Genomic DNA, 14,633 nt, shown 5'->3' with positions numbered 1-14,633 from the left:
GGGCTTTACACCTATTGATGACACTGCGCACAGTAGGCACAGAAACTTTCACGTCTTTGGAGATGGACTTGTAGCCTTGAGATTGCCCATGCTTCCTCACAATTTTTGTTTCGCAAGTCCTCAGGCAGTTCTTTGGTCTTCTTACTTTTCTCCATGCTCAGTGTGGTACACACAAGGACACAGGACAGAGGTGGAGTCAACTTTAATTAAAAGTAACATGTTCTGTTAATTACACAAATTAGAAAAGCATCACATGATTTTTCAAAGGGTGCCAATACTTTTGGCTGGCCCATTTTTGGAGTTTTGTGTAAAATGATCATGTTTTTTTTTCTTTCTTCTCCATTCTCTTATGTGTTTTTTCATTACAAGCAAAATAAATGAAGATATTAATTCCAAAGCATTTGTAATTGCAATCACTTTCTGGGAGAAATTGAGCATTATGACAGAATTGCAGGGGTACCAATACTTTTGGCTAGCAGTGTATATGGTGGGAAGTGGAATGTTTTGATCAGCAACAAGCTAGTAGCTGCAATGCACCAGTGTGGCTCTACCTCGCCATACGCCTTAAATCGAAACCAGCAGCAGACAATAAGGATGTGCTTTAAATCTAAAGGATAAAACTGAAAGTTTGTATGTTTGTTTTTAGCACTTCATTGATCATTCATGGACGAAATTCTAACAGCCTGAGTTAACGTGAAGTATAGATTGTTACACTGGCCACTTGGGTGACCAAAATGAGACGAAATCACAAAAAAAAAAAAAAAAAAAAAAATTGAGTTGCCGAATGCAGAAGGGCTGACATGGATTTTGTTGTTGCAAGGAAATACTACAAGGTATTTTTCACCTGGTTAGATAATACCTATAGCATTATTATGAGATCATCCCACATGTACATATAAATTTAAATAAACGTAAACGGCAATTTTCCGAAAAACAAAAAGAAGCAATATTAAAAATTTATCTAGTTTTACAATTTTTGACCAAATTACATAATTTAGGTATCAAAAATTCAGGAACGGTGAGGGGCATAAAAGTTGTATACAGAATTTGGAAAAAAAATTACGGTTCCCCGGAAATTTGACAAAAACTTGCCCATTCATTTTTAATGAGAAATTTTTTTTTCAAAATGTATCTAGTCCTACAATTTTTGACCAAATCACACAATTTGGGCATAAAAAATTCCAGGACGGTGAGGGCCATAAAAGTTATGCACAGAATTTGGAAAACATTTACGGTTCCCTGGAAATTTGCCAAAAACTTTCCCATTCATTTTGAATGGGAAAAAAGGTAAGTTTCAAAATGTATCTAGTCATTCAATTTTTGACCAAATCACACAATTTGGGCATCAAAAATTCCGGGACGATGAGGGGCATAAAAGTTGTATACAGAATTTGGAAAACTTTTACGGTTCCCCGGAAATTTGCCAAAAATGTTCCTATCCATTTTTAATGAAAAAAAAAAAAGCGCGCTGCACAGCCTGAACCGTTTGACTGATCAGCACCGTTCAAGTTCCAGCACGATCGGAATTTTCGTGCGACGCAGGGAAATTTTCAAACGGCCCCGAAAATTTTTCTATTCGCCCCTAAACGGCAATTTTCCGGAACAAAAAAAAAGTTTCAAAATGTATCTAGTCCTACAATTTTTGACCAAATCACATAATTTGGGCATCAAAAATTCTGGGACAGTGAGGGGCATAAAAGTTGTGTAAGGAATTTGTAAAAAATTTACGGTTTCCCAGAAATTTGCCAAAAACTTTCACAATCATTTCTAATGGGATAATTTCCTATTCACTTTTCCAATTGAATTTACATTGTATTGATGCCATTGACAGCCATGCATGTCGAATCTATTGATGCCAATGTACTTGGATTCAATTGACTATATGGATGTCGATGACATTGACGGCCATGGACGTCCAAAATTTTACCCATTCATTTTCAATGGGGAAAAAACAAAATTTCCCCAAATCAACAGAAAATGACCAGATATCAATAAGATGTGTCCCCCAAACATCCCTGATTCCATTGACGCTTATAGAGAGTGCTGCCATTGATGGCCATGGACGTCCAAATTTCCCATTCATTCCTCATGGCATTTACTTTGTTTAATGCCATTGACGGGCATGTTTGTCTATTCTATTGATGGCAATGTACTTGGATTTCATTGACGCCTATGTAAGTCGATGCCATTGACAGCCAAGGACGCCCAAATTTTTCCCATTCATTTTCAATGGGGAAAAAAACAAAATTTCCCCAAATCAACAGGAAATGCTCAGATATCTATAGAACCTGTCCCCTAAATGTCTCAGATTCTATTGACGCTTACGGAGGGAGCTGCCATTAATGTACATGGGCATCCAAACTTCCCATTCATTTCCAATGGCATTTAATCATGTTTTGTCATTCTATTGATGCCAGTGTACTTGGATTCCATTGATGCCTATGTAAGTTGATACCAGTGACGTCCATGGAAGTCCAAATTTTGTTCCCATTCATTTTCAATGGCAAAAAAAAAAAAAAAAAACTATGTCCCCAAATCAAAAGGAAATGACCAGATATCAACCCAGATTCAATAGGACGTGTACCCCAAATGTCCCCGATTGCACTGACGCTTATGGAGGGTGATGCCATTGACGTCCATGGATGTCCAAACTTCCCATTTATTTCCAATGGCATTTAATCATGTTTTTTCATTCTATTGATGCTAATTTACTTGGATTCCATTGACGTCTATGTAAGTCGATCTGATTGACGGCCATGGACGTCCAAATTTTTTTACATTCATTTTCAATGGCAAAAAAAAAAAAAAAAAAAAAAAAAAAAATGTCCCTAAATCATCAGGAAATGACCTGATATTGTCCCCGAAATGTCCCCAAGCCAACCTGGGCGGGGTTAAGATCTGTATCACCACAGAGCAAAGACCCAGAGTAATTTCTCCAGAAATTGCAGTTTCCAGTTTATAAAATTATTGGAAAAATATCAACAGTGTAACATCAATCGAGCCTTCCATTATCAAGGTAGAATGCACGTAGTCTCGATATATGTTCATCAATGTAAGTGTTGTTGTGAGGCGCATCGTTGTCTTCCATTGCCTAACAGCGTTTTCCACCTGCAAACAAACGAACAAAAAATGTGTAACACTTGCATTTATGCACTTAGGGTAAAAAGCCCTTGAAGTAGATGAGTGTTTGTTTTCCATTTCTTTACCGTTGAAGCTAATGCAAATCTAATGATGTCTCAGCTGTGACGCAACACACAGAATTGTAGTCAAATTGAACATAATTGTACCGGTTATTGCTTTGTGGTGGCACTGTCTTGGTTCCACATCTGCCTTGATGAACACAAAATTCCCATATTCATGTATTATGACACATTCAACTAGATGCTTCAGGGATTTTCAGGTCCCTGATTGCATTTCCATCTACGGCCATTAAATCAATAAAATGCATAACTATTTGGGTTGTGGCAACTCTTCGTGTTGTCCTCCCTTGCCGTGATGATGGCAGATGGATGCGGCGTTTCCAAATTGTCTTTTTTAAGGGATTTTGATGAATAATGCTACTCCAGCTCCACTGTTGTTTTGGTTGGAGAAAGTGCAAAAAGGAAGTCGCGAGCAGAAATGCGGAAGTACCTTGGAAACATCCATATCGCTGAAGTTTTGGCTGGAGTCTCTGGAACTGAATGAGTTAAGTCGGAGTAAAATTCTTGAAGGTAATTGGAGGGTGTGATTTCAAAGTGTATGGCTTTTCAAAGAAGCAAAAAGAGAAGGAAGGAGAGGAGAGCTCAGGAAGGGATGCGAGAGAGGGAAAAAAAAAAAAAGAAATGCGGAGAGGAGGAAGACTTTATACATTGATACTCAAGTGATCAATAAGTACTAATACTTTTAGAGGTGAGACTCTTCAAACAGTGAAGTAAAAGTGTCAGTACTTTTACCTGAAACAAGGGGAGGAGGAGGTAGCAGCAGCACAAGCCCCACTTTCACTCCCCCTCCTCCTCCCTTCGGATGCCACTGAGGCAAGCGGCTCTCATCTTCCACAATCATCTGTTAGGAGGCGGCGGCGATGTCGGTGGCCTCTACAGATGCTCGCTCGTCCTCGCCGGGCCCCAAGATCACCCCGGAGGTGCTGCAAGAGACGCTGCAGTACTACAACCTCAGCCGGCAGGAGTTCATCAGCACTTACAACATCCAGCCGCTGGTGTACATCGCCGAACTGCCGCGCGGAGCCAAGACTGGCTTTGTGATCATCTATGCACTCATCTTTGCGCTCGCACTTAGCGGCAACAGTTTGGTTATTTCTGTGGTGGTGAAAAAGCGCGCCGTGCACACTGCCACGGACATCTTCATCTGCTCGCTGGCTGTCAGCGACCTGCTCATCACTTTCTTCTGCATGCCTTTCACCCTGCTGCAGAACATCACTTCACAGTGGTTTGGAGGTTAGTGGAAGTAACATGCCGCTTGCAACTTTTGCTCACGTTTTATATTGTAGGAGGGATTTATTTTTGGAAAGCAATTACATCAACGTTTTGATTCCAAGTAAAATATATATTTTTTTTAAGAAATCAAAATGAGAAATATTTTTGTGTTACATTACTTTTACATGACTATTTTACTTTCAGACATTTGTCCAATGAAAGGCATGCGCTGCATTGCCAAATAGTATATTATGCAAACATAAAACACACTCATGTTTAAAGCTCATAATTTTCATTGAACGTGGCTGAAATTAAAGCAAAACAAGTACATGAAATCTAGGCATTAAATAAATAAGAGAAATGCTACTTATAAATGTAGGAGAAAAATTATCATGTGATCTTGGGATCTAACACAGACACCATCATTAGTGTTTTTTGTTTTTTTAAAATTCACATTAAAAAAAAAAAGTTAATCCTAGGTTGGGGATTTTAGGTGTTTTATATTGATTTTGATTAGTAGTTTTAACAACATACGCATTCCTCCCAAATCTTGATCTACTCATTTATTATCTGTAACACATATCCTCACGAAAGTAACTGGGGTGTACCACACCTATAGACAATTTAGGGTTATCAATCAACCTACCATGCATTTTTTTTTTTGTTGTTGAAATTTTGAGAAGAAACCAGAGTAACTAGAAAAAAAAACTTTCAACTCACTTCAACATGATTTATTTACCCGAACAATATTAAAGCGTCACTATTTTTGACCCATCATCTAAGCAACGTCAGCTCCTGATACAAATCACTTGAGTGATGTGCTCGGTTCTATTTCAGGCGTGCTCGTTTGCAAGACGGTTCCTTTTGTGCAGACCACGGCGGTGGTGACGTGCATTCTCACCATGACCTGCATTGCCATCGAGAGATACCTGGGTATCGTTTTCCCGCTTCGAATGAGGCGACAGTCAACTTCTAAAAGGGCATACATGATGCTAGGTAATTTTCACTCCAGAAATTGTTTTCTTGGAACTTGAACAGTAATTTATTTATTATTACTATTTCTTTTCTGCAATTTCGCAGGGGTGGTGTGGCTCGCTTCAGTTATCGTGGGATCGCCTATGTTGTTTGTGCAGCAGCTCATAGTGAGTGACTCAAGCGCAACTAAGCAGAAAGCAACTGCAGCTATTTACAGTTGTCTCACAGACAAATGTCCAAAAAAATGAAATGACTCCCACCGAATTTGTCATTAATTGCCTTTGTAAACAAAAAAACAAAATCGTACAGTTCACTTAGCAGCACTTTAGAAACCATTGTCAGATATTAAGGAATGACATTTTGGTAATGTGTTTTCTTTTCCCATCTCACATTAACTAATTCACTGCCACAGATGTTCCATCCATTAGAACCGGGGCTGGTTGCGCAAGCAGTTAATCATTGAATTCTCTGAATCCAAAGTCCATGTTTGGTCTTTTTTGCACGAGTCCATTTCTCCTTTTTAATTGAATGTGTTCCCAGAAATGCATTTTTTCTGATACACTGCAAATTTACTAACCAAAAAAGAAGAGGTCATATAGTGCTGTCCAAAAGTATTGGCATCCCTGCAATTCAGTCAGATAATGCTCAATTTCTCCCAGAAAATGATTGCAGTTACAAATGCTTTGGTAGTAATATCTTCATTTATTTTGCTTGCAATAAAAAAACACAAAAGAGAATGGGGGAAAAAAATATCATTTTAGACAAAACTCCAAAAACGGGCTGGACAAAAGTATTGAAGAATCATGTGGTGCTTCTTTAATTTGTGTAATTAACAACACTAATTACTTACCTGTGGCACATAACAGGTGGTGGCAATAACTAAATCACACTTGCAGCCAGTCAAAATGGATTAAAGTTGACTCAACCTCTGTCCTTTGTCCATGTGTCTACCACATTGAGCATGGAGAAAAGAAAGAAGACCAAAGAACTGTGGACTTGAGAAGCAAAATATTGAAGAAGCATGGGCAATCTCAAGGCTACAAGTCCATCTGCAAAGACCTGAATGTTCCTGTGTCTACCATGCGCAGTGTCATCAATAAGTGCAAAGCCCATGGCACTGTGGCTAACCTCCTTAGATGTGGAAGGAAAAGAAAAATTGACGAGATTTCAATGAAAGATTGTGCGGATGGTAGATGAAGAAACTCGACTAACATCCAGACAAGTTCAAACTAAACTGCAGTCCGAGGGTACAACAGTGTTAGCCCATACTATCCGTCGGCATCTAAATGAAAAGGGACTCTATGGTAGGATACCCAGGAGAACCCAACTTCTGACCCCGAGATATTAAAAAGCCAGGCTGGAGTTTGCCAAAACTTACCTGAAAAAAGCCAAAAACATTTTGGAAGACAAAAGTGGAGCTTTTTGGAAAAAGGAATCAACATAGAGTTTTTACAGGGAAAAAAACGAGGCCTTCAAAGAAAAGAACACTGTCCCCACAGTCAAACATGGCGGAGGTTCCCTGATGTTTTGGGGTTGCCTAGTTGCCTCTGGCACTGGACTGTTTGACCGTGTGCATGGCAATACGAAGTCTGAAGACTACCAACAAATTTTGCAGCATAATGTAGGGCCAGTGTGAGAAAGCTGGGTCCCACTCAGAGGTCATGGGTCTTCCAGCAGGAGAATGACCCAAACACACTTCAAAAAGCACTAGAAAATAGTTTGAGAGAAAGCACTGGAGACTTCTTAAGTGGCCAGCAATGAGTCCAGACCTGAATCCAATAGAACACCTGTGGAGAGATCTGAAAATGGCAGTTTGGAGAAGGCACCCTTCAAATCTCAGAGACCTTGAGCAGTTCACCACAGGAGAATGGTCTGAAATTCCAGCAGAGCATTGTAAGCAACTCACTGATGGATACCGGAAGCGGTTGTTCAGTTGTCTAAAGTTTGTGCTACCAAGTATTAGGCTGAGGGTGCCAATACTTTTGTATAAAATGATAGTGATTTTTAATTTTTTTTTTCATTGTCGTTTGTGTTTTTTAATTGCCAGCAAAATAAATGAAGATATTACTACCAAAGCATTTGTAATTGCAATCATTTTCTGGGAAAAATTGAGCATTATCTGACAGAATTGATGGCGTGCCAATACTTTTGGCCAGCACTGTATATAACCTTTTGAGTAGTTTTCAAGATAAATTTTACCAAATGCTCAGCTTTTGAAAATCTGCAGTTGGCTTCTACATTAAACATTTCATCCACATCGAAGCCAGGTGCCTTAGTAAATACCTGACATTTAAAAGTCACCAATGTTTGAAAAGAGCATTGTCTTTAAATCTGTCTGAGGATCTAAACCATCCCCACTGCGTTTCCTTGCTCAGGTGAAGTACGATTTTGTGTACGACAGTCACCACGTTTGCTGCCAGGAGATCTGGCGCTCCTTGAGTGACCGGCAGGCATACACCACCTTTATCATGGTGGCACTATTCCTACTCCCTCTCACCGCCATGCTTTTCCTCTACACCCGCATCGCCTTTGAGCTGTGGATCCGCAAAAGGGTGGGCGACTCTTCGGTACTCAACACCATGAATCACCGGGAGCTTGTCAAGATGGACAGGTAGGAATTATGAAGTGCTAAATGTGGAATTGAACTGCGAACAATGTACTGGACTGTCTCAGGAAATTAGAATACACAATATTCTAATTTTTTGAGACAGTCCTGTGTATATATACAGGACTGTCTCAGGAAATTAGAATACACAATATTCTAATTTCCTGACTGTCTCAGGACAGATATTGTGTATTCTAATTTCCTGAGACAGTCCTGTATATATTCACAGGACTGTCTCAAAAAATTAGAATATTGTGTATTCTAATTTCCTGAGACAGTCCAGTAAGGCCTTGTTCAGACTGTCAGCTAAAATACGGATTTTTAGTCTGGATGGTTCTTTTGTCCGTACAGTCAACTGATTTTTGCAAGACTAATTGGAACCACATACAGGAGGTGTTTTCATATCAGATATGAACAACTTCTCAGTCTGAACAGCGCAGATGGGTTTTCACTGTGCGTGATGAACTCTATGCTGACGCCTTTGTTGCCACAGCAACCTGTCAGGTGTGTCAATAATGTGGCCCAGTCTGAACAGGCCCAGATCTGATTTGGACACTTGCTAATAATAGTGTGAACAGTCAGCCCTGAAAATCAATTTGAGGAGGAATCAGATTGGATCCTAAGTGACCTTGTTACAAAATTCATTGTTATCATTTTGATCTCTCCCGACAACTTTGTAAAACTTGTAGGGGTTGATGTTCATTGTCTAAGTATGGAATTTGATATGGCGGAAAACACAGACAAGACTGAAAAAGCAGTTTCTGCTCCCGCACCCCTCTATTAAATAAACTGCTGTATTTTCAGCCAAAGGAACTGTTGTGTCTGATAGAACAATATGTCTATATGCTGCCATAGCAGATTCACGGCCCATTAAGTCCCGAACTATTTTTAATTTGTCCGTGTTAACCTGAAAACCCCCGTTAACAGACATCGCGCAACCGCTTTTCTTTCAACCCAGCCATAATAAGAGTTATATTTATTATTAAAAATGTCATTTTTGGCTTAGAATCATTAATTGCTGTTTAATATTTAGATTTAAAAAAAAAACAACTTTAAAAATTTATTTACTCGCATATTTTAAAGTTTTAAACAAATTACGTCACAATGAAAAAAGTCTGTAAAAAAAAGTTACGGACATCTACCTCATAACTATCACTTAATTGTATTTTTTCCCCCCATTACAGTCGCATTTTCCCCAATATTTTAGATGATAAATAATTGATCCAAACAAAGAAAAATTGAGGGAAAAAAAACGTTTAAAAGGGTAACTATATGAAAATCTCGATTACTCCTTGACGTCTGCGATTTCTGCATCGTGACCCTTGTTATATTACCATGTTGCACCCGTAAAATCCCGAAAAAAATCCAGCTTTGGCCAATCAACTCTGTGTCTTGACACTCGATGATACATGCCATATGGAGTTTTTGGATCGAAACAAGGTAAGGGCGCGATAATACCTCGTTAAAAACATGGCGTCTTTAATTCTGCTCTCGTGTGCTCTCACCTCCAGTTAGGGTTTCGCTGTTTAAAAAATATTTATTTTCTTAAAACGCCCTCCTGGTCAAAATTTTTGTTTCCTCAGAAAATGGAGATTTTAAGCTTTCCAATGATGTATTAAACGTGCAAATTGGACAATTTTGAAATTTGGTCAAATTGGGGGCCTCAGAGCATAACTTCAAGTCACCTATAAGTGTTTTCCGCCATCTACCAAAATTTTCGGACTATAAGCCGCTAATTTTTTCCTTCACTTTGTATCCTGCGGCGTATCGTCCCATGTGGCTTATTTGTTGATTTATTTGGCTTAATAGGTAACACTTTATAGTACAGTAGCGTCAAAGACTGTCATAAGTCCGTCACAATTATAACATATCACTATCGTGGGCATTACTGAATGCTTATGTCATTGAGTGTCATCCGGCAAATTAAGTCACTAACTCAATTTATGTCCAGCTTGGATCTTTCACATCCATTCAAAAGTGAGATAATTTGCTGGATAACACTAAATGACATCTGTCATAAGCATTAATTAATGCTCATGACAGTGTCATGTCATAATTATAATTGTCTAATGACAGTCTTTTGGCGCCACTGTCAAATAAAGTGTGAGCAAATACCATAACTTGCAATTAATGAAACAACTGGAACAGTAACTGAAGCACAGAACATAAATTCTGATTATTTAAATCTGTAGCGCAGCAATGCATGCTGGAAGGCATGTTGGACAACAACAGTGTTGACAGCAAGTGGCAGCAGAGGTTGACTGTCTCCCCCAAGGGAGCAGTGCTGGACAAATGAAGCTTCTTGAAGCAATTCATGGTGGTTCATTTGGTCTTATGACAGTCGTATGATGCCGCTGTCAAATAAAGATGTGTTACCGGTTAATGTCTTTTGGTGTAAATATCCCATAATACAATGAGGACAGCTGCGGCTTATAGTCCAGTGCGGCTCATCTATGAACAAATGCCGTTTTGTGCCAAATTTGAAGGGTGGTGGCTTATAGTAGGGTGCGCCTTATGGTGCGAAAGTTACGGTAAATCATTGATATTAAGTAGGTGGTCATGTAGTGTAAGCTCATGTTTTTCTTTATTTAGATCATTTTCTCCCCAAAACAGGTGTCTACAGGGTTGGACAAAATAATGGAAACACCTAACATTTTGGTATCATAATGATTGAACATAATTGTTAAAGAATGGCATGAGAACAATTCTATCTATCTGAGGGTATGAGGAACATTCTAATGAAGTTGACCATCTTGCATGGCCGGCACAATCCCCAGACCTCAACATTATTGAGCATTTATGGTCAGTTTTAGAGATTCAATTAAGACGTCGATTTCCACCACCATCGTCTCTAAAAGATTTAGAGGGTATTCTAACTGAAGAATTGCTTAAAATTCCTTTGGAAACAATTCACAAGTTGCATGAATCAATACCTCGGGGAATTGTGGATGTAATTGGCGCAAAATGCAGACCTGTATCATATTAAATTATTTTTTTCTATTGATGTTTTTTATGTGTTTGCATATTCTTTCTTTCCAAGATAACAAATCTTACCGTGTTTCCAAAAAAGCAAGATGGAGCGCAGCCTAGCTAGAGACTCATCCCAAACTCTTACATGAGTGACACGACCCAAACACCGCCACAATGCAAGCTGACGTACTCCATGTACAATATGAATTGCAGACATATGACGGAAACGATATCGCTCTTTCCTCTCGTCGTCGTCTCGTTATGTTCTAGCCTCCCAAGCCACGTTTTTAGCCCGTCATCGTGATGTCATGAAAAAAATTGTTCATCGACGAAATAACTTTATTGATCCCTCATAGGGGAAATTCAGGCATCAGACTGTACAATCAACATCAAATGTATAACATATAGACAAACTATAAGAACTATATAAAAGGTATATGGCGGAAAACACAGACAAGTCTGAAAAAGCAATTTCTGCTCTTGCACTCCTCTTTAAAAGAAACTGCTGTATTTTAAGCCAAAAGAACTGTTTTGTTTGATAGAACAATATGTCTATATGCTCCAATACCAGATTCATGACGCATTAAACCCCGAACTATTTTTAATTTGTACGTTTTACCCCGGAAACCCCCGTTTACAGACATCGCACAACCGCTTTTGTTTCAACCCAGCCATAAAACGAAGTTAATTATATTTATCACTCAAAATGTCTGGCATTTTTAGCTTTGAATCATTAATTGATGTCTAATATTTCATTAAAAAAAAATAATAATAAAATAAAAAAAATAAAAAAAAGACTTAAAAAAATTATTCACTCGCATATTTTAAACTTTTTAACAAATTACGTCACAATGAAAAAAATTGCATCTGTAAAAAAAAAAAAAAAGTCACGGATATATATCTACCTCATAACTATCGCTTGATTGTATTTTTTTTTTGTTAATGTCTCATTTTCTCTGATGTTAGATGATAGTCGTTCCAAACAAAGAGAAGTTGAAAACATTTAAAAGGGTAAATATATGAAAAAGAACATCTCGACCACTCCTTGATGTCTGTGATTTCTGCATCACGACCCTTGTTTTATTACTATGTTTCACCCATAAAATCCCCCAAAATCTGACTCTGACCATTCACAGCTGTGTCTTGACAGTCGGTGATACATGCTACATGGAGTTTTTGGATTGAAAAGTCCGCGTTAATATCTCGTTAAAAACGTGGCGTCTTTAATTCTGCTCTCGCGTGCTCTCACCTCCAGATGTTTTGCGGTTAAAAAATATATATATATATATATATTTTTTTAAATGGTCTCCTATTCAAAATTTTTCTTCCCCCAGACAAGAAAATTGAGATTTTAAGCTTTCCAATGATGTATCAAACATGCATATCGGACAATTTTTTAAATTTGGCCAAGTTGGGGGTCTCAGAGCGGAACTTCAAGTCACCTTAGTGTTTTCAGCCATATACAAATTACCTTCAACTAAAATAAGTACAAGTGGAATCTAACATGGGTGCAGATTTGCACTATGTCAAAAACATACAAGAAGAGTACCCGTCATTGTCCTTATGCTTCATGTACATTTAATTGTGAGCAGAGACCTCTGCTGTTGTAAAGTCTGATGGCAGTGGGCACAAAAAAACGCCAATAGCACTCAGTTTTGCATGTATTTGGTATAAAACGCTGGCTGAAAGAGCTGCCCATCTGCCACAGTTCGTCATGGATAAGGTGAAATATTTTCATTTTCATCCTTGTTGATGAAAACAACACTTGATGTTTTTACACAAGTTTTATTTTGAAAAACGTTAAAGCCTCAAAGTAAACCTTTGTGCTGATTTTTCTACAGGAAGAAGAAGAGAGCTGTCAAGATGATGGTTATCATTGTTCTGCTATTCACCGTTTGCTGGGCACCTTTCCACACAGTTCACATGCTCTTTGAATACTGTAAACACCTCGACACTTCTCCAGTTGTTGCATGTATCCGCAACGGTCGAGTCACAACTTTTTGTTGTTGTTGTCATTCCTTTAGATGACTTGGAGAACAAATATGACGGCGTAACGCTCAACATGATCGTTGCAGTCGTGCAGGCCATCGGGTTCTTCAACAGCTTCAACAATCCTATCGTGTACGCCTTCATGAACGAGAACTTCAAGAAGAGCTGCGTCACAGCGCTCTCGCAGTGCATGCGGAAGCCGCACCAGAACGAGAATGTCCAAGCGCCACCCGTGCAGTTTATCAAACCTCAAACCAGGGAGGCCTTCCTGGAGTTGGACTCTGGCGGCAGCCCAAAGCAGCGCGCAGCCGACAAAGGCCCGTCGTGTGGCGAGAGCTCCCACGGGGAAGTCAGAGAAAAGCTTTCCACTGTTCAAACCGAACTTGTCGTAAACTCTCAAGAGACATGAGTTCCAAAGTGATGAGATTTGGAAGAAATAGTGAATTGAAAAACAGGGCTATATCAGCCTTAGTCCAGAGAAACCATTGCTTTAAGGCATTTTAAGTCTTTTAGAATTTGGCAGGGTTAAATCTGGCAACAGTTGGTGCAGCTGAGAATGTGTGAGATATTGTTTTTGTGTATTATGATACAAAAAAGGTTTCAGGGGTCTAGGGCTGCAGCTATCGAATATTTTAGTAATCGACTGAAAATTCTATCGATTAATCGAGTAATCGGATAAAACTTTTTTTTTTAGGTAAAGAGCAATTATACATATAGATGTGAAAACAAGACATTTCATGTAATATTGAACCAATTTCAGTCAATCAATGTCTCTATTTTCGATGTACATTGTTGAAAACAGCCAACAATTTCATCTCAAATGTGACAAAAAAAGACTAATTCACTGCTTTCAATCCAAAAACTTTTAGATCTTATAAAAAAAAAAAATATATATATATATATATATATATATATATATATTTCTTACCTAAAAATGTTATTACGCTTGATAACACACATGACTTAAGTTAGGTGTTTTTCCTACGTGTTTCAATTGAATTTTCACTTGTGTCAAGCTGTAAATTCTACTTAAGTTTTAAGTTAGTCTACACTGTAAGTCCTGATAGGATTTTGAGTTTTTGCAGTATTCACAATAAATGCTGTGCTGTATTGGAGCATATTAGGCACCAGTGCTACTTGGTGTTTTATCCAGCAATGACTACCGAGCTAAAATTGACAGTTAGCATTATTATGTTTTTTTTTTTACACCCTAATCACTCTACAGTGCTGTTTTCACAGATTAAATAAAGCCTGTATGTAAGAGTTAGCCACGCATCGACAGTGGTCATAATGAATAGAAACTTAGCCCTCCACAGGGATAACGTTACGTGAGCGAGTGAAAGTAACGTTAATCTTATTTATGAGCGCCGAGAAGTGTACTGCTTTAAGATGGCGGCTGTTTTATTAACGCCGCCGAGTCGGTCATTTCGCATCTAGTTCTACGTACATGTGATATCTATGACACGCATCAGACGCTACCTGCTAGGCTGCTACCACGGGCGTAGTTTTTAGCAACGTCGGTGCAGTTTGTAACGGCTGTCGGCTGCAGTAAGGTATTTTTTGATTGCTTCTTCCTCTACGCACGTGACGTCAGCGCGTTGTCACGCATTAAAAGTAGTCCGGGCAAAACGTGATGCTTAGAGCTGGCAAAATTAAACGATTCCTCGAGGTGAATAAAATTA

General features: G+C 38.7%; 1 protein-coding gene across 1 annotated transcript; it reads left to right on the top strand.

Annotated features, from left to right (window-relative positions):
* The first annotated feature begins 3,854 nt into the window (after positions 1-3,854).
* Positions 3,855-13,816, top strand: qrfprb (pyroglutamylated RFamide peptide receptor b). Its single transcript, XM_057825273.1, has 6 exons — positions 3,855-4,433; positions 5,250-5,408; positions 5,493-5,554; positions 7,763-7,998; positions 12,804-12,901; positions 12,987-13,816. Exons 1-6 carry the CDS (start codon positions 4,061-4,063, stop codon positions 13,358-13,360), a joined length of 1,302 nt encoding a protein of 433 aa, XP_057681256.1. The 5' UTR covers positions 3,855-4,060; the 3' UTR covers positions 13,361-13,816.
* The last annotated feature ends 817 nt before the right edge of the window (positions 13,817-14,633 follow it).

Source organism: Corythoichthys intestinalis, chromosome 21 (assembly GCF_030265065.1).
Source record: "Corythoichthys intestinalis isolate RoL2023-P3 chromosome 21, ASM3026506v1, whole genome shotgun sequence".
NCBI classification, from domain to species: domain Eukaryota; kingdom Metazoa; phylum Chordata; class Actinopteri; order Syngnathiformes; family Syngnathidae; genus Corythoichthys; species Corythoichthys intestinalis.
Note: the sequence above shows the minus strand (reverse complement) of the source record. Positions and strands in the feature narration are given on the sequence as shown.

Excerpts from the sequence above, each read along its gene's own strand:
- qrfprb (XM_057825273.1), top strand. The coding sequence starts at position 4,061 with ATGTCGGTGGCCTCTACAGATGCTCGCTCGTCCTCGCCGGGCCCCAAG. Across the intron at positions 5,555-7,762 it reads TGTTTGTGCAGCAGCTCATA|GTGAAGTACGATTTTGTGTA; the intron begins GTGAGTGACTCA and ends TTCCTTGCTCAG. Across the intron at positions 7,999-12,803 it reads GAGCTTGTCAAGATGGACAG|GAAGAAGAAGAGAGCTGTCA; the intron begins GTAGGAATTATG and ends ATTTTTCTACAG.